Source organism: Pelodiscus sinensis, chromosome 16 (assembly GCF_052426305.1).
Source record: "Pelodiscus sinensis isolate ZL-2025 chromosome 16, ASM5242630v1, whole genome shotgun sequence".
Classification (NCBI taxonomy): domain Eukaryota; kingdom Metazoa; phylum Chordata; order Testudines; family Trionychidae; genus Pelodiscus; species Pelodiscus sinensis.
In genome coordinates, this window is record NC_143067.1 from 34936926 (window position 1) to 34960896 (window position 23971).

Below are 23971 nucleotides of genomic sequence, written 5' to 3' on the forward strand. Positions count from 1 at the left end.
GGCCTTTAAACAGAAAACAACACTGTCATAGACGATTGTCTCAGTGATTCATGCTGCTAAACTGAAATCCCTCTTTTGATTGTAACACTACTTTTAGGGATTTGCAACGCTACTCTATACATTTTGTAGTAGTCTCATGGTAAGGCAAAAACATCAGCCTATGCACATTTTCTTATGAGATTTGGGGGAAAAAAATCACTACCTTCTCCCTCCAAAAATCTGTTTGGCCACTCCCATAAAAGAGGGGAGGAACAACATGGATTTTGACATAAAGTTCCCACAAATGGATAGGCAGAATGCATACAGCCTCACATTTGGATTTCATAGATACCCATGTAAATATGGAGTAAATCACTCTGCTCCAACTATATTAGAGTTGCTCCAACTGAAAATTCCGGTGAATAGGCAGAATCTGGCCAACATTGCTTAGAAAACTTACATTCTTCTTTTAGTCCCATTATTTAAATAAATGGGGGGGGATAGTGCTGTATAAACAGGCAATAGATCACAAGAATTGTATCGGATCCTGGATTCAATTACTGGCCTGTACTTCTAACATTTTCTGGGATCAAGTACGTCATAACAAAAAGCCAAGAAGAATTGGCATAAACCAATGGCGAGATGAGCAAATAGGGCAAAGAGAGGTTATATGGACATGTGTTGGATGAAAACCACATATTTGATTGATATTATTTTGACCCTCTAAATTGGTTTGCTGTGAACTTTCAAAATGGGGAAAGTGAATAAGGTTTGTAGAATCTTGGCCAGCCTTCTTCCTGTCCCCCTACTAGCTTCTAGGGGGTTGGCAGGACCCAGGAATACTCACTATTCTGGGTTCCAGCTCAGAGACCCTGTAAATAGCAGTTTTCTGCTAAGTACCAGTCTTTAAAGTTTTACTGAGATTCTTGCTCCTTGAGCCACTTCCCTATGGGTCTGCACTATCCTTGCCCTCACCTCTGGCCTTTGCCTCAGAGTCCCAGCAGCACCCTGCTCAGGGTTCTACAAATCTTGCTAATCACCACGCTCGTTCTTCAGCCACTGGCCATGGACTTCAGCCAGATCTGCAATCTGCTCTCCATGCTGACCTGTCCAAGGTACTGCTGTTTTCTTAGTCATTCAGTTCCTGGGTCTGCCTCGTGGAACTGACTGAACTTACTGGCCTTAGCCCTGGCCCAGCAGCTTCTTTATACTGACTTGTTGGGCTGTGATTGGTTGCAGTCGAAGCAGCTACTCTAGCATGCCTGGAGGACTTCTCCTCTGCTCTTCTTCTTGGGGCGGTGTGTGGCCAAACCACAAGCTACCAGTAGGGGGCTTCAGGGCCTAGTCCACCCTGTCACACCACCAAATTTGGTATACGGCTTCCTCTTCTCCTAACTTGAAGTAAGGTCAGGGTTTGGTTGTGCCAGGAAAACAGGAAGTGTAGGAAATGGGACTGTATTCCAGAACATGGAAAGGGAGGGGGCAGAGAGAGGAGGGACACAATAGTCACAATCACCACTGGGGGCAGCAAGCACAGGGGAGAGCTATACTGCAGAGTGACCACGATAGGCAGCCATACCACCAAGAAAATGGCTGCGTAAATAGGGCCACCCAGCCTGGGAGACAGCCTCCTACCAATCTCCCCCCCTCCCCATCCTGGGAGAAAGAAAAAGCCCCTGCTGCCTCTCCTGCCCTGGGAAAAGGAAGGGGGGAGAAGAAAGCCCCCCTCCCACTCCAAGAGGGGTAAAGGAGAAAGCCCTCCTTGGCTTGGGAGAGGGGAAGGTGAGAGAGAACGCCCCTGGTGGCCCTGGGAAAAGGAGTGAAGAAAGCCTCCAGCAGCCCCGATTAAGTTTTAAAAGCATAACTATTCACAGAAAGTGAATTTCGGGTCATGTAAACAGGAATTTGCAGAAACTATATTTGAAGTTTCCACTTGTGCCTCATCACTGATTTAATCTGACCACTCACTACCAACACAAACAGATCAAATATTATATGCTCCAAAATCTCCTCATGTCCATGCCAGGGAATTTTCAGAATTTACAAAACTATCAAATAGTTCTGAAAAAAAATTGAGGAAACCAATCAATAATAAAAAGAAATGGAGAAAACCAATCGGAAACCAACCAATAATCAATGTATAGATAGTCTCTGAGGTCCAGATTAAGTAGACTGGATATGTTATTCTTCACTGAGAGTCAGTCACTTCTCTAATCAGTTTCCTCTTAAAGAAAGGAAAATCTCTGGCTCACAGATTAAAGACACTGGGATCATTTTCCCACTCAGCTTTTTTGCAAGAAGCATAATCTAGCAAAGGCACTAAAAGCAGCAAAATTTAAATACGGAGCTTTGATAAATCAACAGAATAACCAGCAAATATTTCCATTCTCTAATTTACCTCTCAGAAGGCAATTCTTACTGACAGAGAAAAACCCAATTCTGCTCAAACTAGAGTAAGAATGGAACAACTGCATCAACTTCATTGAAAGGACTCTGTATTTATACTCCAATTTCCTACAGAAATAACATTTGATTTAAAGACTATCAACCACTGAAAAAAATGGGGAAAAAAATCTCTGAAATTATTTCATCACAGGAGACTTGACATGATTCTGCAAACATTCAGAGATATGCCAGCTAGCCACTATCTGCCAAAAAATGAAGTTACAAGACTTACTGCTGACTTCTTATGTTATTCTAGAATGAAATATTATAATTATCCTCATAAAAGAATGAAAAACCCTTCCACCCCCTTCTATCAATCTGTGCTGTATAGCATTAATCATTGCTGAGTCATGCTGAGTTTAAAGGTCATTGAAATGTTACCAGATACAATAATTTTCAGGGTACAGAAAGTGATAAGACAGAAGACATAAAATGATTGTTCCATGTAAGTAGGAGAACCACCATATAATTAAGAGACATTTCCTGTAGCTGTAACATATGGTGACACAGTTCAATAAGAGATCATTTTATAAAAAAGCAATGGAAGACCTCAGAGAACAGTAGTGACAGGGAGCAAAGGAGAGTCTGATGCCCCCTATGGAAAGAGACTAAAGGAACTCTGAGCAGCTGGGTAGGCAAACACTGGAACTACCAGGGGATGAGCAGCAGATTAAGCTGCTTCTCAGTTGCTGCTGTCCTTTCTGGCCTTCTGAATTGGAAATGCAGTAGGCTCCATACCTGTAGAAACCCCACAGGGCTTCCCTGGGCTGGCAGCCACAGAGCTTTTCTTTTTCCGGGTTGATGGAAGCTGTGTTCAGTGGCTAATGTCTTCCTATTGGAAGCTGATTTTTTTTAAAAAAAAAAGTACTCTGGGAGAATGACTGCAGAAGAAAGAAAACGGGTTTTCAAGCAAATACATAGAAACTGCTAACTCTTCACCCCATGTTATTCCTATTAATAGATTTTGATGAGGCAGAACAGATGTCACAGTTTTCATATATTTAGTGTAGATACTCCACCAAAGCAAATACAGTGACAGAATTTTGAAGTCAGAGCTAGGAAAGTTCCTTAATCATTTTAAGTATCTTAACACTAAATATAGCCTGTGCCTCCTGAGGGTCAATACACCAAATCATCCAACTTAAAAAACACCATCCTGAATATGTACTTCATCGATACTCAAAAATGTCAGAGCAACACCCCGCCCCACCCCTGCAAACAGCCTCACAAATGCCAGCATGCTCAACTTACTGGTGTTTTGAATAAAACCCCAATCAACCAGCTTTATTGAACAACAAAAGAACAAATATTGTAAGTTCTTTACTACCCAAAAAATTAAAGGGCTACTTACAAGCGACTAAACCAAAATGTAATCGTTAAGCATTTATCCATTCAGGCATGCCACTCAAAGCTAAAATATCTACTGAGTTTAATAGTTTAGTGTCCTCCTGCTGTGAAATTAAGGAAAGAGGAACATGTTCCACCTTTCAAGATGTATTAGTGAATGACTCCATTCTTTAGCCACATCTAACTAATGGGAGATCCCAGTTCCTTAAACCTATTTTCTGAACTGTACTGATATCTGTGACATTACTGATGATTGTCCCAGTCCTGCAATCATTTTCGTGTGGATTAATAGGACTCTGCAAAGACACAGCAGTCTGCGCACATTAATCAGATTTTAGGGTCAGGATGTAAGTTGGTGTACATGCAAATAGGTAACTAGAACAAGGCAAAGCCATGTTTGTTTTTGCTTTATAAGAACCACCTCTGGTTTAATGGAGAGAGCAGAGAGGAAATAATCTATGCACCAATACATGGAAAATATACAAAAGCCCTGTAGAGAAAGGCAGATTAATTTCAAGCTTCTTTAAAGGGTATTCGAAAAGAAAAACACACACAGATGAAGGAAGTATAGAACAGCTTCTCTTTAATAACTACATGAGGTAAACACAAGCTGTAAATACAAATTAAAAGAAGCAGGAAGAATTTTACACAGATGACTAAGAAAACATGAAGGGATGAAGTCAGCTACCCAACCAATGCACTTAATTATAAGCTTAGTACAAAAAGCCTATCATGAAGTTCTGTTTACAACTGTAACATTTCAAAGCCCTTCATTATAAAGGAAAGCAAACGTTTATATGCTGAGGATGTTAAGAGAAATCAAAACTTAATGAAGTGTGCTGTAAAACTAAAAACAAACCATTACAAAAGCCTAGCGTACCACCTTAATATGCAAACTGCTACGCAAATGAAACTGGGGAAAGCTACACAAAGAGAAATATGTGGATTGCTTGTCCATATGTGGCGTAATGAACCGAAACCAGCTGCACATCTGTGTGAAGAAAGGATCTGGCTCTCAACAAAATGATTACTGATGTTGCAGAAGTGAAGAATGAAACTAGCTTTGAAATATTTGATTCCTTTGATGGGCTAGATATGAAAAAGAACACCAAAAACCACAGCCTATTTACTGTACCATTCTCTCCTACTCACATTTTACCACAGAAACCTCTTAAGACAGAGGTTTCCATATCAAATCACATTATCCTGGGATATAATATACATAAATTGCTGCATGAAGTTGAGGTTACTCAGCTCTCTCTCTTTTGTAGCAGAGACCAGATGATGCAGTTTCCTTGTTTGTCCTGTACCTGGCAAAACCTAAAATGGCTAAGGCTCTAAAGTGCAGATGATGCTAGCTATAGTGCAAGGTTAGTTGACCCTGGTTTACACTAGAGAGTTATTTCAAAATAACTCCCCTTATTTCGAAATAACAAGCGGAGTCCACACTTGATCCATCAGTTTGAACTCAGATGGAAAGGAATAAGAACGACTGATGAGAAGGAACTGTATGACTATGCTGCTTGGAATTCAGCAAGGGCAATATTCCTAAGGATAGGCAAGGGATCCCCAAGTTGCTTGGTTTGAGAACATATGGAGCTTGCAAATTATAGCTGCTACTGTTACCTTTAGAAACCATTTATGTGTTCTTGTTTATCTGCTTTAACCTTGTAAATAACTCTCATTTCTTTTTCTTACTTAATATGTCTTTAGTTAGTACTATAGGACTGGCTAAAAGTGCTCTCTTTCATTTGAGATCAGCGGTACACTTGACCTAAGGTCTTTTAGGACTGGATGTAACTTGAATATTACTGTTGATTTTTTGTGTAAGGGACCATCTATCACAAAGGCAAACATGCCAGCATGACAAGACTGATTAGAGTATCCAAGGAGACTGTCTCTCTGTGTGCAAGGCTGTGAAAGTGCTTTTAGGTGTTCAAACTTAGGGGCCACCAAATGAAATTAAGAGGCAGCATAATTAAAACAAGCAAAAGGAAGCATTTCTTCACACAATGCATAGTCAACCTGTGGAACTCCTTGTCAGAGGATGTTACAAAGACCAGGAATTTAACAGGGTTCCAAAAAGAACTATATAAATTCTTGGAGGATAGGTCCACCAATGTCAATTAGCCAGGATGAGTAGGAATGATGTCCCTACCCTCTGTTTGTCAGAAGCTGGGAATGGGCAACAGGGAATGGATCATTTGATTATTATCTATTCTGCTAATTCCCTCAGGGGCACCTGGCATTGGCCACTGTTGGAAGATAGGATACTGGGCTAGATGGACCTTTGGTCTGACCCAGTATGGTCATTCTTATGTTGGTTGGTTGAAGCCTTATATCAAAGAATACACCCAATTTGGGGTTTGTGCCCTCTTCTTCGACAGTCTGACCTGAGGTTGGCACTCATGCTTGTGACCTATGTTAGACAGCTTGATGACCACCTCTAGGTTACCTTCTACAAGTGATAATAAATTAACCACTTTCCTTGGTAGCATGCCCCAATGGTTGATTACCCTCACTGTTAAAAAGTTAAAAAAATAACAAATAGTCTGGTAGTACTTTATAGACTAACAAAACATGTAGATGGTATCATGAGCTTTCGTGGGCTCAGCCCACTTCTTCACATGACCCGAGTGCTGGATGTCTAGAACCAAAATAAATAAGTGAGATGGAGGGGCTGCATGGAAGAAGGGAAAATTTGGAGGGGGGAACAAGAAAAGGCAGTGGGTAAAAAATATATCAAGGGAAAGCCGAGACTATAAGCATCTAAAGACTAGATAGTCAAAGGGGGCAGATAAGAACCATCCATTAGCATACAACAAAGAGTCAGGAAACACTTAAAGACTGATGAAACATCTAGATCAGGGGTCTCTAGCCTTTTTCAGCACAAGATCACTTTTTGAATTTAAGTGCAATCCAGGATCTACCTCAAACCCAAACACCCTTACCCCTCCTTTGTGCCCCTTCTCCGAGACCCTTCCCCTGCTCGCTCCGTCCTCCCTCCCTCCCCCATCCTCCCTTCCTTTCACCAGGCTGGGGCAGAGGGTTAGGGCACAGGCTCTGGTCTTGGGAATTTGGAGTGTGAGAGGCTCTGAGCTGAGCCTGGGGCAGGAGTTGGTGTGCAGGAGGGGGCTCAGGGAACAGGCTGGAGTTTGGGTCCAGGGGGCCCAGGGCTAGGAGAGAGGTTTAGGGTGCAGGAGGGTGTTCATGACTGGGGGAGGGGATTGAAGCTGGCTCCAGCTGGGCACTGCTTACCTCGGGTGGCTCCTGGGTGGTGGTGCAGTGGGGCTATGGCAGGCTTACCCATGCCCTGGCCCTGCACCACTCTCCAAAGCAGCCAGCAAACCCCCTTCATCCCAAGCCCTGTTGTGCGCCCCCCCCCGCCCCGTTCTGTGAAGACAGTATACAGGGTGAGAGGGAGCATCCTGACATCAGCACCCCCCCTCTCCTTTCCCTGATCTGCACCGCAAGCAAGAGGCACCCAGGGAGGGGCAGCTCCAAGGCAAAAGGCAGGAGATGCACAGCAGTTGGGGAAGGGGCAGCTGAAGTGCCTGTGCTTGATAGCCTCTTGGCCACACCAGTCAAGATCACCTGTCAAAGGCTCCAAGATCTACCAGGAGATCCCGATCGACTGGTTGGTGACCACTGATCTAGATGGTATCATGAGATTCTTCAAAAACAAAGAACCATTGTTGCCCTCACTGTTTGATAGGTAGGTAATGACCTAACCATCCAGTAACTTTGTTTAATCCAGAGGTGTGAGAATTGAATTTGGGAATGAGCTGAAGTTCCAGTCCTTCCCTGTGTATTTGGCTCCTGTAATTGGTTTGTAACAAAACAGCCACTTGAAGATCTGTTAATGCATGCCTAGGAAGTGTGTTCCCACAGGCTTTTGTATGTTCCCTTTTGCAGCGGTTCCCAACCTTTTCCACATGGGGACCCATTTTGACAATTCAGGAAGACTTGGTGACCCAAGGCAATTCAAACACGGGGACAAGGGGGGGGGGCAGAGCCACCTGAAGAGACACTTGGCCCTTTTGAAATGTAATGGCAACCCATATTTGGTTCACGACCCATAGCTTGGGAAACCCTGCTTTATGGATATCTGATTTGTGTACATTAATTCTTTCACGTAGGGACTGTCAGTCTGTCCAATATATTTTGCAGTGGGGCATTGCTGGCATTTGATGGCATAGATTACATTACTGGATGTGCTGTTGAATGAGCCTCTGATTTGGTGGCTTATGTGGTTGGCTCCGGTAATGAGCCCCCCCTCCCATCTCCCCTATTTATTTTGGACGTAGATATCCAACACTCGGGTCATCTGAAGAAGTGGGCTGTGCCCATGAAAGCTCTTGATACCATCTACATGTTTTGTTAGTCGATAAAGTGCTACCAGACTATTTGTTGTTTTTTCAGTTTACCTGTGCAGACTAACTTGGCTACCCCCTGAAGCTGTTAAAAAGTTGTATTATATGATTGTTAATAATAATGTAATAATTACATTTATTTAATGTGAAAAAAGTTCCATTCATTTCTAGTTTTGGTTAGAACGTTGGATTTGGTTGGATAACATCTTGATCGGTTCAATCACCCATTTTTGGGTGACTCAGCAGCCTAACCTAAACCCTGCCTATTTTTCACACATGGTGAGAAATATTACTTGCTGAAAGCCACAGGAGGGAATTTAAGGAGAAGAGATCAGTTTAGGTTTTAGCTTCTGAAAACATTCATAGCACAGGTGAGCGTAGTAAAAATACAGTAACCTTCTGCACCATTCTGGCTTCATCTGGCATCTGCTTGGGCATGGCAGCAGCACTGTAGTGACTTCCTTGTCCTTGTTAATAAATCCCATTTGTCAATTTATAGCAAATTAGGCAAACTCTGCTCTCTTAAGCCTCATTTTATTTTAATCAAAAAGATTTATGACCCTCCAGGGTAGACTGCACCTTCACATTATTTTTGTAGCTAGTAATCAAGATTATGTCTGTCAAAGTCAAGGGGCAAGAATTTAAGGTATTAAAATATTTTGGCATTGGCACCATCTGTATAAATTTTGGTTTTTGGTGGATGCTTGAGGTTTATTTGTCAATAATATACATTACTGTGTATTTCTTCTTGCCGTATGGATCACTATTTACACAAGCATGCCATATTTCAATGTTCCTTATTGGTAAAGAATTTCTGGACTGTAAACCAGTAGAAAGAAGAGGTGGAACTGGACTGCCACATGAAAAATCCACATTCTGTACTAATGTACATACATCCAATTTTGGAACCCCTGGCATATTTCCAGAACAATAGCTACTTAAGAAGTAAATCAAAACCCTAGTTTCAATGAAAATAAATCTTAAATGGACCCTAAAATGTCCTATTATAGATGTTCCCAAATTTACAGCATTCAGACTACAGCAAAGAAGACAACAAGAGCTTAGTTAGGATTGGAGAAATATAATGCAAACAAATTAAAAAACAGAGGAAAATTTTCTTGTCTTTTTCCCTTAATGTACTAACCTTTAATAAGCAGTTTTAAAAACTTTTCAGGTAAGAATGTGATTTCCAAGAAGACAATGTCTACCCTGGAGGGTCATAAATCTTTTGGATTAAAATAAAAGGAGGCTTAAGAGGGCAGAGTTTGCCTAATTTGCTATAAATTGACAAATGGGATTTATTAACAAGGACAAGGAAGTCACTTTTTCCCTTAATGTACTGACCTTTAATAAGCAGTTTTAAAAACTTTTCAGGTAAGAATGTGATTTTCAGGAAGACAATGTCTTTTTTAAAGTGTGGCTTATTTCCTATAAAAAAGACGGAAGATCAGACAATGCCAAACAACATCATGAAAGACCACGTGTGGCATGAAGAATGGCCATAGGTATTGTTGGCAAAAGCTATCTCAAGGGAAAGGAAAACAAGTAATTAACTTCTGAGGCGAGGCAATGAGACTACAAATTCTGCTGAGGATCTCAGAGAAAGACAAAGGTTGTGTCTCCGATGGTGCAGTCAATGCTAGAGCAGCACAGGAAGAGCTGAACGGTAAAAGAAAAGGGCCAATTGTGAGAGACTTCAGTAATGAGGAGGACTGTTTGGTGTGAGTGATGGCTTCAGTTGGGTGGCTGGTGAGACTGAAGAAAGATTAACTGTTAGATACATGAAGCCTGCCTAAGCAGAGACATAACAGTCTACAGATACCTGAAGGATGACGGCACCAAGGAGTCAGAGAAATTATGTAACATAATAAGATTGAGAATACAGGCAGTCCTCGGGTTACATGGATCTGACTTACATCGGATCCCTACTTACAAACGGGGTGAGGCAACTCCGCACTAGCTGCTTCCCCCCAGCAGACCAGGGAGATGCGAAGCTAGCGCCCCTCCCGCCCCAGCAGACCAGGGAGACGCGGAGCGGCTTTTCTCAGCAGACACCTCAGCTTGAGAATAAAGGACTGAGGGAAGTGAGGTGTGGGAGAATAAAACTGAGCTCTGGAGAAATGTTTGGCTAGAGTTTCCCCTACAATACGTACCAGTTCCGACTTACATACAAATTCAACTTAAGAAAAAAACCTACAGTCCCTATCTTGTATGTAACCCGGGGACTGCCTGTACCTAGGGCTGAGAGGGTGACATTAAGAAAAGGAAATTGAATGTAACATTAAAATAAGCTGCTAAGAGTGAGATGTATTAGAGGGTGGAATGGAACAAGAAAAGGGTGGGTGTTTCATCTTTTTTGGACATTTAAAACTAGACTGACATGTAGATGTACAATGGCGAACGATCCTGCACTGGCTGGGGACTGGAGGAGTAGTCTTCTTTACCTCAGTTCTGGGTTAGGTTATATGGCCAGCCGAGGCTCTGATTTTCCTATTTAAAGTCACCTTTATTGTGGGGAAACATCACTGCTCATTTCTTTTTCCTTATGCAGCACTGAATGATCAGAGTCAATGCCTCAAGATGCTCCACATTTGCTTTCTCACTGCAAATGGAAATGTTTCCTTAGGTTTGGCTTAACAATCTTCATTAGGACACAGCTTAATACATCACTGTGCTTTTTACATGGCTCCTGGTGAGTCTGTGCCTGCATCTCCAACCTCAGCCAGCAACTGTGGGCTGTAATCCTTCCATAAGCCTTTCGCTTGTATACCACATGTGTATAAATCCTCACTTTCCCTACACTTATTGTAGCAGGGGAAAAGGATTCCTATACGAATCAACTAACAGATGCACAGTTACATCTTGGAGAGCATGAATAAATCCTCCAAGTATGAATACAATGCTACACTTTCCCCATTCATAGTCTTCCTGTCTTGGGGACATCAGATGAAAACATAACCCTGCCGGTGCCAATGGTCTTTGCCTATAAAATCCACAAACACACACAGGAACGCTTATTTTAGAAGGCAGGCTGTTACTCCTCTCTTATCTCTCAACCCTTCTGGCTCCCCACTTTATCTTACACAAAACAGGAAGCACTTCTTCCACATTCACTGATAATCATTTGAAGTACTGTGTGTTCACGAGAAAAACCTTATGATTTCCAAGGATGGCATCACAATGAAATGGATGAGAATCTAGTTCACTGAGACAGAATCTTCTAACAGCAATAATATTTTGCTGCACTGATTTTTTTCACACTAACCAAATTTGGCAAGAGACAAGCATTCCACTATCTTCCTCCAAATTGTTTTGCTGTTAATGGAAAGAGGCCCAGACAAGATAATATGTAAAGACTGAGATCCTCAAACTCTTCTTCATATGGTGAAGCATGCAGGAGATATTTAGAGTTCCTTCCAAATTTCTCCTCTGTCTGGAATTTAGACTGAGGGATTTTTCTTGCACTGACTGATGTATGAGGGATTTATGCAAAATATGTTAGTAGACCCAAAGAAATAAAAGCAAGGAGTTGTATTCTCAAACATGATAGTCTATGAAATCAGAAATGACACATGGTCTTGTACAGTTGACATGTACTATGAACCAAATTCTACTCTCAGTTACGTCCATGCAAGTCTCACTGAGGTTATTATACCTGAGATTAGAGCTTGCCATGTTGTACACACTATTAACCATAGAGCAAAAAAAAAGCGGTCTTGAATTCTTAATACCACTTGACTTGAGATATAGTGTCTATTCTTATCTATTAAATCAAGTTCCTTATATAGAAAATGCTCTGTCCCAGGGCCCAAGAGACTTATTCAAGACTTTTCCAGTTCCATTCTCCCCATGAAGAATATCTGTTTTGGTGAACTGTAGATGAAAGTTTCAAGATAGATAGGTGTAAACACATTTAGGACTGTGTAAATCAGGGCTACTCAACACTCAGCCCATTCATTTGCAGCCCGTGGTGCAGTTTGTGTTTACACAGGGCTCAACACGCAGCCTGCGGTGGGGAGCCAAAACAAAAAAGTAGTTAATATAATGGTCTTCTGTTGATATGCATTTTAGTAGTTAAATTCCTGGACTGTCATTGCTCATTAAAAGTGCTGTCATATGGGTGGAAATTGGGTAAATATTGCATTTTATTAATATCAGCAGAACTGATTTAAATGGGGTCTGTGTGTTGTGTAGTCTTGCCTTAATCTTTGTATTCATGCCTGTCAGTCTGAAAGAAATTATTTGCATATATTTGCATATATATTTGCATGTGTATACAACCACATTTAAGTTGCTGCCCTCGGCATATGCTGTGGGTATCATAGTGGCCCCTGGGGCTTCCAAAGTTGAATAGTCCTGGAGTAAATTATGACTCTGATCTCAACAGGGAACAAGTACATGGGTGGAGCTGTGATGAACTTACATTAGCATCTTTAACTTAGGAGGTGTACCAGCTGCACCTGCTAAGTAATGCTCACTTTAAACTTCAGAGAGACTTGCAATAGCCTAGCACTGAGGTGATGAACTCATGGTTCAGCCACACTCATTCCATTTTATTCAAACTGCCAAAGCTCAAAGAGATGATGAAGGAGGAAGGGCAGTTATTTCATGAAATATTTTCATTGGCCTTATTCTCAAATCCAGCACAGCATGTATTTTAACTCTTTCTCTTTTATTCTGTTACTCTAATAATTTGGGAAGGAGAAAGAGTGATTATTGTTTTGCCTTCATGTGTTCCTGGCTAAGCTCACTATAGAGGGAAATGATTAAAAAGAACAAATAAAAGACCAACAAGTCATGCATGTCCAGTGACATCATTATCATATTCCTTGGGTTTTGTCAGCACACCTACTCTGGGAATGTAATATTTTGTCAATTACCTCCCAATTTGATTATTCTATTTAATTATAATTTGTCTGTGACCTGTGTCCTGTCTCTCATAGAGGTGGTGTAAACAATGTACCCAATAGACTATGTGAATTAAAATCATGCCATTATCTCTAAACATACAACTCCATACAGTGTGCACAACTGAGCATTCACTTGTGGAGAAAAGCCAGAAAGAAAGACTTCAGAATCTGTTTTCCAGCGATCCAGTCTCAGACTGACTGATATCCTACAAGGGAAGGCACAGATATTTTTTAAAAGATGATATCTATGATGGGGAAGGGAGAAAGCAAGAGGTATGTTTAATATAAAAAACTAACATGCCATTTGTTCAATGGAAGTTGTTTGACATGAATGCCAATTAAATAGCTGCATGTTAGCTGGCAGTGAGGTCCTGAAGTTATCTCAGTAAATCCTGCTAGTGCCGATAGGTGGCACTCTTACACTATCCACCGGTTACACATCAATGCTCCTCAGAGGCAAGAATCCTGAAGGCAAGATTTCCTACCTGGTTTATCTATAACAAACACATTCAATACCCAACATGGGGTGAGAGCAGCAGCAGAGATAACCATCAGCACTTACTTTCCCCCATTTTAAAGCCGGCATATTTCGACCCTCATTAAACAGAACTGTCTGTCCCACAAGCCTGCTGGCGCAGATTCAGGGTGAACAATTCACGAGCTACTTCGCTTTTAAGCCCAGCCTAAGATATGCAGTGTTATACACAAGCGATATCACTAACAAATATTTACATGCACATTCCAGTGGGGGAAAAAAGACACTAAATGTACCATTCCTGTTGTAATTGTAGAAAGGGCCAGCTTTAAACATGGTTATGCAAAAAAGATTACAAGCCTATGGCTTCTCCTACCATACTATCTATAGCAACTGCAAGAAACACTTGAGACTATAAGTTGGTTGATGATTGGTCACCTGAACTAAATTTTTTGCTGAGTGTCTCACTGTACTTTTGAATGGCCACCATAAATATTGAAACCCCAGACCCCATTGGACCCCATTTCAGGGAACCCAGAGACACCGTATACACGTCAGCTTAACTGAATAAGGTTACAGGGAAAATAAGGGTGGTTGGTGTTCTTTTTCCTCTCGTGATGCACTCCTCCACACAGGATTTTCTCCAAATTTACATCAAACAAGGAAAAACAAATGCTGTGAGGGAAGATTTAGGGCAATTTATCAAGATCTGGGAAATAGCTTCCAGATGGACAGAGCTGTTTGGTGCTGGCTGGTGAGAAGGAAGCAAGGTATTGTTATTGAATTAGCATGAATCTCTGGTGGAGAACAGCTTGGTAGAAATAGAGTGCTCCCTTCATATGGTTTGCATTTGGACCTGTCAAATTTTACTTTTATTCAAAAAGCCATGGTAAAGATGCAGGGTTCTTTCTTACTTACTAAATTCTCCCCAATTCTCCCTGTACTAGCTACAAGTCTGTATTTTTAAGATGTCTGCTTTGCTTTACATGCCACACCTGGCTATGTTCACTCTTTGCTATGCCTGGATGAGAATTTGGTCCTTGCAAGTTAAAAAGTGATATTGTATGAGAGAGCAAGTTCACACAGTGCAAGTCACCTGAGAATCTGAGTCAGAGTGGGAGGGAGAGAAGAAAAGCTAAACTTTCTGTAAGCTATTTAAAACAAATCACCTCAAAAACTTATCAAAATGTTTCTAAATTGATCCACTCTGAGATGCAGTGTGCACTAGAGAAGCTTTGAGTGTAGCTGCAGTTTTTACTAACCCCAAAGCCTGCATCTATACACGGGCTGTTGCCAGCAAAAAATATGTAAAAAAAACTTCTAACCAACATGATATTAGTATAGATCAGGCCTGCCTCACACATAGCTACACCAAAACATGCATCCTTCTAGCATACAAATTATGAAAGCATAAATCTATATGTTCTCCAGTGAGTGACATTACCTCAGCAGTCTCCTAGTTCTGCTTTCAATAATTTAGGTTTTTGTTCCTGGTTTTTTTTCACCCCAAATTCAGAATGATCACCCTGACTCTCAGTGGCAAGACAAGACAGCCACATATTTCCCTAAATTACACTAACTAAACTATGGTCATAAACTATAGCTGACTGAATCCAACATCCAAAGGAAAACTCCAAAACTTTTTGTGTATGCAAAGAACAATGGACCTCTCCCAGATAAACTGGGCGATAATAAATGATACATAAAAATAGTAACTATAAGTTATATCCCTTTTTCACAATAAGATTCTCCTGCTTCAACATGTGGTCTTGGCTTTTCTATCCTGAATATGCCAGAGCCAACAAGTTAACATTAACCACCACCCATTCTGAATTTGTTGTAGTCCATTCCTCTCAGAGTAGCATATTTTTATAGTTGTGTGGAGAGTATAGACATCACATGCTCAGCCAGACCAGACCTAAATAGCAGTATAGACAGGGAGCCACTGTTAAGAGAAGTGGAGTAGAAGTGCTCTACATATCTCAAGCCAAGGGTGTGTACCATAAAGGTGTGCTTTCTATACACCTAACCAAGAGCCTCCCACATTTACACTGCTATTTACAGCAGTGTAGTGTCCACTGTCTCCCTACTACAGTGAAAGACTCTGGAAGCACAGAAAGGCTCTGGCTGGTGGAAAGAAACATTTCTATTCTGCCTCCCCGTTGCGGAGCCTTTCACTGCCAGGGGTAGCAATGCACGCCAAGGAACATGGGTGTAGCCTGCTTTTCATGGCAGTGTGTTCCCTACACATTGCTGCAAGTGTAGACAAGTACTTAGTGAGGCTCCAGTGAGATACCACTAAGGCAGTCTGTTGTGCAGAGACCTGTCCATTATGTAGCTCAAGGTCGCAAAATTCCAACTCAGTTTGGTACATAAAATTGTGAAACTCAGCAAAAGCTGGTGACAAATAGACTGGTAAAATCTGGATTGTTTATTGTGACAGGACATTCCATATGCTTTAGAAAAAATTTGCTTATGATTGAATATTACATAACTGAAATGTGTTTTATGCAAAATACCTCGTGAGGTATCACAGAAAAAATTATAATCTGCTGAATATTATTATCCTATTTGTATGCATGTATCATTCCTGTATTTGAAATTAAAATTTGAAGTATAAACCTGGGTTACTGATGTAAACATGCTAAGTGAGGGCCATTAGTACTCAGATACTCAAATTCCAGTATTTAATGGAACTTAATGGCTCAGTACTCAGAATAATAATCTGTGAATAGTCTTTTTTTTCTGTAAAGCCGTGAGAAGGAGCTGTAAGGAGTCCTCTGAAGCATGTGACCATGTCATCTGCTATGGGAACCCATCCATGCATTTTATCCATGAAGAGCTGGGAGGTGCCAGTGCAAGTTTTTGTTACGGGGAAGGGCGGAAGGGTCAAGGAGTCTATGTATATCTCTCCTTTTCCCTGAGAAAGGGATGAACATGAGTTTACCTTGTAGTAAACTGTATACAGAATAAGATAGATTTATCTGGGTGATCAGGCCCTGACATGTATGAACATATGTGTATTTTCATTGTTTATATTTAAAACCCCTAATTGACCTTATACCTTATGTCTATCAAATAGGTGATTACCAAATAGGCACATCTCCACTTACTTATGCGGGGGGGAGGGGGGGAGGACAACTTACTCCCACTTTTTCACAGATGTATATGGGCACACAAGATGCAAAACTGAAGAATTAGGACTATTATCCCAATTGGAAAGAAGAGGACAGATTACATAATGGTGAAGGCAACCCAGAGTTAGTGGCAGAGCCAGGATATAACTTAGATCTAACTTCTAGCCTTAGATTTCGCCCACCTCAATCCTGGCTGCTTCTAACATGGCTGTTTTGGTCCTAGAAAATGAAAATGAAATCAACTTGCCCTTTTACATTCTCAGCAGTATATAAAAAGTTTAAAGAACAGATACATACATTATATGGAGTAAACATCTGTAGCTGTGTGCAGTTGAAAGACACACAATCTTGAGCAAGGGATTTTTGAGCTTCCTTGTTAATACAACTGACCCCTTATGGTACAACACTAAGGAAGTCAGCAGAAATCTGAGAATATCATGTGACTTTTAATATAGTTCCATTATAGTCATACCTTGAAACCGAAGGGACAAGTACACCGATAGAACTCAACTGGATCGTTGTTGCATGTCCCGTTGTTCTTACATGGACTGGAAAGGCAAGGGTTACACTTGGACACAATGTTGACATCTACTGGTCCTGCAAAATTGAAAGGATAAAATTTAAGTGGAAAACATGGATTGCAAAATTTATTTTTAGTTCTTGCACAGGATACTTATCGGTACTGACACTGTGTTTTTTCTGCCCCTTGCAGTAACAATAGCATGTGCCACTAATGGTCTTTCATATGACAATGTTGAATCACAAGGCATTAATTCACATTTTAAATATTTCAAGTTTTGGACAAATCTAAACGCGATTGGGATGCTTGTCTAAATAGTCCAACACCTTGCATGCAAAAACCAACTGCAAATGTCATAAAGTTGGTTTACTATCAATATTTTTGAAAATTTCCATATCTATCAATGCTTGAAATTCTGCAAAAGCAGCCCCTGACTGCTAATATTTTGGCATTTCTAGTTTGTGTCTGAGACAACGAGAGAAAGTGCAGATTTGGCAGCAGCATCCAAAAATGGGTACAAGAAATTTGCACAAAGATTTGTGAAGCTCAAAAAAGGTTCAATTTACAGGTTCACATGACAGTTCAATGCTAATTCCTTCCTGTTTTTACTGTAGAAAAAACAACAAGCAAAATACAGATATATCTGGGAAATGATGCAGCTGCCCAGTGGAGGCTGTACAATGCAGAACATACATTTCAGGGATTGTTCAGGACTGGGAGGGTGTTGGGGCCACACTGCAGGTAGTAACCAAGGCTGGTGGGAAGCTACAATGGGAATGGAGTGTTGCTAGCAGGTTATTGGGGCCAAAGCTATTGGGCCCGGGATGTAGCTATGCATAGACACCCAGGCTGTGAGCTGCATGCTACAGGCTGTTTGTGAGTAGCCCTTGAGCATTGTGAGATGAGATGTATGTGTGGGACACAAATCTTCAATGGCTTGGATTTCACCCCAGAATGTGACAGAACATTGGGGGAGGGGGGGATCAGCAATCGTCAAATTTGGAGATACAAGCTGAAAACCAGAATCAGATAAAAAATGTTTTATCTCACAATGAATACCAGCCTTTAGCTACTGCTGTAGACTTCTGTGACTCCCATGTCCTCTGCACAGTCATCTGCCTATATTGTTTGGCTTGCCTGCTCCTTGCAGAAGCCAACCGCAGTAATTAGATCCCATTTGCAGAGGGAAGGTGTGAAAAGGTGTGAAAAGGGAGTATGGTTCTTGAGGGAGAAAAGCAAGTGATCGGGTAATGGAGGGTTTATTGCAAGGGGAAAGGATGCGGGCTAGTGTGAGGCAATGGGGTAACAATAAAGCTTCATGTGAGAACACTGCAAATATATGGATTTAATAATCAAAATAGTCCTGTCAGCCTTTTCTAAATATAATACTTTGTACACAAGAAGCACGACACTTGGACATGAGAGAGACAGTAAATTGTTTTCATTCTATTACTTTTGATCATGCACAATCCCTATTTTAACTCTCCTTAGGCACCAAGAAAGGTCTGTGAAAAAGTAAACAAAAATAGAAACACTAGAATACTTGAGAAAAAACCCAGAAATGCTAGATCCCACACACTCAGGCATCTACAGCAAAGAAAGCTTATGGCTTCCTGTGAACACACAGAATTACCCCAATTGAAAAACAAGTATTTATTTATTGGACCTGAACAGGTCATCTGCAGGACAAAGCACTCAAATTTTCAAGGATGCTCCTTTGGAGTTGTCACTGTTAGGGATGGGATAGTGGAATCATTGGTTATTCTTCACGGTTACACACAGCCCGCCCCCTCCTTCCACACTGGGGGGGGGGGAGCGGGGGAGACAGCTCCCCAGGATACGCCGACTCCCCGCCTACACATACACTTTTAATCGGCTCCCCACATACACCCTATGTAAATGTGTAATTGCTGAAAATGTCAGTGGTTATATGTTTACCTTAATAAACACATTTTAACATCCCTAGTTACTGTCTGCTGTTGCCACCTCAAGCATGGAGTGGATACTAAATCAATCAGTATTATAGATCTGTTAAGAAGTTAATAAAAATAGGTAAATTTCAAAATGTGGAAATAAAATTGTGACTTTTAGCCACTAACTTTCAAATATTAATGATTTCAATTGTTTTAAAATGTAAAAATGGTAAAAGGGGCTCATTTATTTTAATTGGGAAAGCTCTTTGTCTCCTTTATAAGAAAATATTTAAGTGCAAAGATTGCACAACATTTTAAACACCCTAGGACAACACAGGCATGTGAAACATGGGTGAGGTGCTCTGAAAAGGATTTCATGGAAAGAAGGTAAAATCTGTTGTTCATTTAATCCAAGGTGAATTCTCATATATGAGGTACGTCTGAGTGAAAAACATGCTTCATGTTTGAAATAATGACAGACCTTTCACTGAGGACCCCTTTTGGATAGTGCAAAATTAGCAGCCAGGTGAAAAAGCAATGAACAGGAAATAGGAATTATTTTTCTATTATTCATTGTATTAGCATTCCATAGGAAAATAGTAACAAACACCATTCTTGTGGCAGATCTACATAGGACAAATGTGTCACAACTAAAGCAAAGAAATAAGTGAGGAGGACAGAAGAAAACTGAGTTTGTGTATTTATGTTCTAGGAAACAGTCTAGGAATTTAGGTTAATATAAAAATCCATTCAAGGGATTGCTTCTGAACACGCTAGCTGAGATATTGACTGTCCAAATCATTATTATTACATAGCACCAGCAGGGAGCAACAGGCTTAACAGATATGTTCATTGACAACGACTCTATCACAGATATTCTCATGCCCTTACTCACTTAGGCTGTGTCCAGACTCAAGGGCTTTTTCGAAAAAAGTAGCCTTTTTTCGAAAAAACTTCACTTGTGTCTAAACTACAGCCGCGTTCTTTCGAAATTAAATTGAAAGAACGCAGCTTTTCTTTCGACGGTGGTAAACCTAATTTCACGAGGAAGAACACCTTTTTTCGAAATTGCTCTTTCGAAAAAAGGTGTTCTTGAATAAAACAGGGCGTTTTCAAAAGAGAGCATCCAGACTGCCTCGGTGCTTTCTTTCGAAAAAGCGGCTTGCTTTTTCGAAAGTACTGGTTGCAGTCTAGACGCTCTTTTTCGAAAGAGGCTTTTTCGAAAGATACTTTCGAAAAAGTCTCTTTTGAAAGAGGCTTGCAGTCTAGATGTAGCCTTACAGTGCAAGTAGTGTCACTGAAATCAATGAACTGTTAGTAAAGACTGGTGCTCTTTAGTTTGAGAACCTGGCCCTACACAAAATGTACCCAGGAAAAGGGCCCACAAGGAAAGGAATACGCCCAAAAGACTTTTTTCCCTTTTCTAACTTTGTCTGTTTTACATTTAATCCATTTCTGTCCTACCTTATTTCCACTTCTTTCCTATTTGCCGTAAGCTCTAGTTAAGTACAACAGCCTGCCTAACTTTAGCGGAAGAGATTAATCTCAGTGGCTGTAGTTATGCCTGGGGGCTTTTTCTCCTTTATGTGCTACTTTTCTGTTGCTTCTACGAAAAGTGAATGAGAGTAGCTCTTGGGGCAAAGGAGATTGCTCAGGAGGCAAGGACACTAGCATGGATTACACCATATAAAAAACCCTTTAAGTCCTATTCTGTCACATCTTTTTTCTGTCTATCAGTTTGTCCATACACATGTGCATGCACACACACACACACACATGCCCACACAGAGTCCATCTAGTCCTATGGCACTGATCAAAGCCAATCAATGAAAGAGCTAATCAGAACTCCTAGCACTTAAAGCAGCCTATTACTTTGTCCTTAAGGGCTTGGTTTATAACCCATGTAGCAAAAATGTTCTCAGTCTTGTGCAGTCCTTCCAATGGTGCAGACGAGGACAATTAAAAAAACACAGAGCTGAGTCTGCAAGTCCGGCCCTGTTTGTACTGTTCAGAGGCAAGGCGAGCAGAGTTGGCTTTTAGTCCAAATGTTGGGTTAAACCACAAAGCTGACAAAATACGTGTTAATTTAGAAAGTCCTGTGTGTCGTTCTTCAGCCGCGTCATGCTGTGGCTGACAGAGAGACGGCAATAATGAGGGGAAGGTAGTGGGCTAGACTGGTGAGATTGTTTAATTGATTGTGGAGCCCGCTGACTTCACTGGACCTCTGCTCAGGTGAACCTGAAGGGGAAAGTTCATCCACAAGCAATTGGAGGGCTGGAGTATAATTAGGGATGATAGATTGCTCTTGCTAAGCTGCAAACTCTTGTACGTTTGTTTTGAGTGAGGAGGAAAGAAGGCCGGGAGAGGAATCTGAAAACTTTCCTCATCCTAAGCCAGCTGCTCTATTTGTCCACAGGCTGCCCTAGGCATCAAGGTCTAGAGGCTTGTGGTGTCCAGGCACCATGAACAGTCCTGAGCCAGGGCCTAGCTTCAGCAAAGTTTGGGGCTAGGTGTCGTCACCCACCCCACCTGCTGCCCGTGTGCTTCCCCAGCCCCCCACCCCACTCCATGTGATTTAAAACGTCTTGGGATGCCCCTGACGCCACCACCGGCAGCAGTGTGAGGCTAGAGCAGCTTCTGTCTCTTTGCTCTGCACAGCCTCCGGCACATCCCTGTGGCCTCCAGGGTGTATATGTCTCTCAGGATGCTGTACCCACTTCACGCGCACCTGCAGCACAGGGAAGCTGCAGGGATGGTGCCTGTGGGCAACAGTGAGCAGAGACCCCTGGTCCCCCCACCTGGGAGCCATTGCCAGAGAGGAGTGCCTGAGGAAAGAACTGTACTCCAGCACTCTCTCCTAGAGCTTGCACCCCCTCTCCTGCCCCCACACTCTCTTCAGTCCCCACATTCCCTCCCAGAGCCTGCACCCCTCAACTCTGCTGCACACCAATCCCCTGACCCAGCCCAGAGCTTGCACTCAGCACCCAAACTCCTTCCCCCACCCAAATTCCCTCCCAGAGTCTTAGGCAGGTGGGGGGAGGGAGAAGGGACTCTGGAAGGGTGAGGGGTGTGGGTGTTCTGGTCACCAATAACATTTCTGTAAACCTGTCACCCCTGTAGACTGGTGCTTGGCTCATTGGGTGGCTGACCTCAGGAGAATGGGTTGAAGAGGGTCATGCAAAACAATTTCAAAATATGAGAGTTTCAAGAAAAAGCAAGCTTTTTAGCACTGTATTTCAAAATTATCTTTAGCTACAAATGCCACGTTTGTTTTTCTTCATTTTTCCTCCAGTGAAAGTTAGCACATTGTTGGATGTTTATTTAGGAATATTTGTAACTCTGAGCAGTAAAATTATAGGCTCAGCAAAGAGCACAGAGGTCAGATTATGATTTGCTATTTTAAAGCTATCATCACTTTTAAAATAACTAAATTTGAACCATCTAGTTATTAAAAATGAAGCTGGAAGGTCATGAAGTCAGCTCTGGTTTAGGAAGCAACCTTAACTCTAGCTCTATGTCAACACTTGTCCTCTAGTCAGCAATCAGTTTAATCCCAGCCACTATTCAACCATCCTGCTAAGCCAGTGCCATTATTAAAATTTATTATTACATACAAATGTGCACGGCACTTCGTAGACAAATGACAAGATGATGTCATTTCCCATTCACTTACATTTCCAACCACAGACCCTCTTCTCCATTATCATAAATACATGTCTTCAAACTTCTGTCTTCACTTATAAGCTAGTAACCCAAATAAACATCCCACACTCGAATAGTCCCTTGACAGCAAAACCCACAAACAGATCCTCAATATATAAACTACAAACAACGTTATTTGTCCACAATTTCATTGTCAGAAATCCCTCTTATTCTCTTTCTTTTGTTACATTATATAGCCCACAATAACTCCTGAATCAGGCTACGTCTAGACAGCAAGCTTTTTTCTACTTTATACAGCTTTCAAACTTATTTTTTATAATAGAGTTTTCTATTTTTTTAAAAAATCAAGAATTATTTACAACATAAACCATCTCGTACACAAGTTTTTCAGGGTTTTCGGAAATAAATTATTTGATCAATTAGCCCTGAAATGACATTCCATACAATAGTTTGCAATTATATGATCTGGTCTAATGACAGTGTTGCTAACTCATGTGAGATCTGGTGTTTCCCTTAAAGCCTCAAATGCTGGAGTTGAGTGATTGCATGAGAATATCAAGCTTCATTGTGAACAATGAAGTTTCTAGCCCTTCTGGTGGTAGAGAAAAAGCTCAAAAACATGTCTCGAGTGGGCATCAACAGGTCAGAAACCACAAAGCCACAAACCCAAACAAACCCAAATTCATTTTAATATCTCATGATTGTGACACCAGGGGTTGGCGACGCAGTACTAATAAAGCTGTTTACACAAGCTAAGCAATGACACTCAATAATGTGGTTTACAACCCTCAATCAAACAGCTTGCTCCTACCTTTGCACTGGAAGCGATGGGTTGGTGTTGTGAGCAGCAGTCTGTCTGTCATGTCCTCTGGCCCACTGCACCGAGCAATCCCTGGTTCTTTGTATCCTGCCTTCACCCATTCTGAAAGCCAGCGCAGACTGCAGTCACAGTTCAAGGGGTTGGTACCTAGAGCCCTGGTGATGTAAAACAAGGCATTTATTCCTTTGCTTGTGAGCAAAATTAGCCAATGCCTCCCAAATGGTACATTTTAGCCAACTCTCCACCATTAATTTTCAAAGAACTGGAAACCTTCATTTCAACAATCTGGAAAGAAAATCTGCCAATATTTAACAGAAATTCAACATCTGATGTCTCCAAACAGACCTTTGGAGATGTATTTGGTCAAGTATCATAATGGTAGATTAGAA

General features: G+C 41.3%; 1 protein-coding gene across 1 annotated transcript in view; it reads right to left on the reverse strand.

The window, feature by feature from the left end:
- The window catches only part of SLIT3 (slit guidance ligand 3), a 791947-nt gene that overhangs the window by 88205 nt on the left and 679771 nt on the right, over positions 1-23971 (reverse strand). Inside the window, exons 25-26 of the mRNA XM_006115755.5 lie at positions 23574-23737; positions 17139-17263 (exon numbers count right to left, since the gene is read on the reverse strand). Of these exons, the coding sequence (XP_006115817.1) occupies positions 17139-17263; positions 23574-23737 (289 nt within the window). The remainder of the gene's footprint in view (positions 1-17138; positions 17264-23573; positions 23738-23971) is intronic.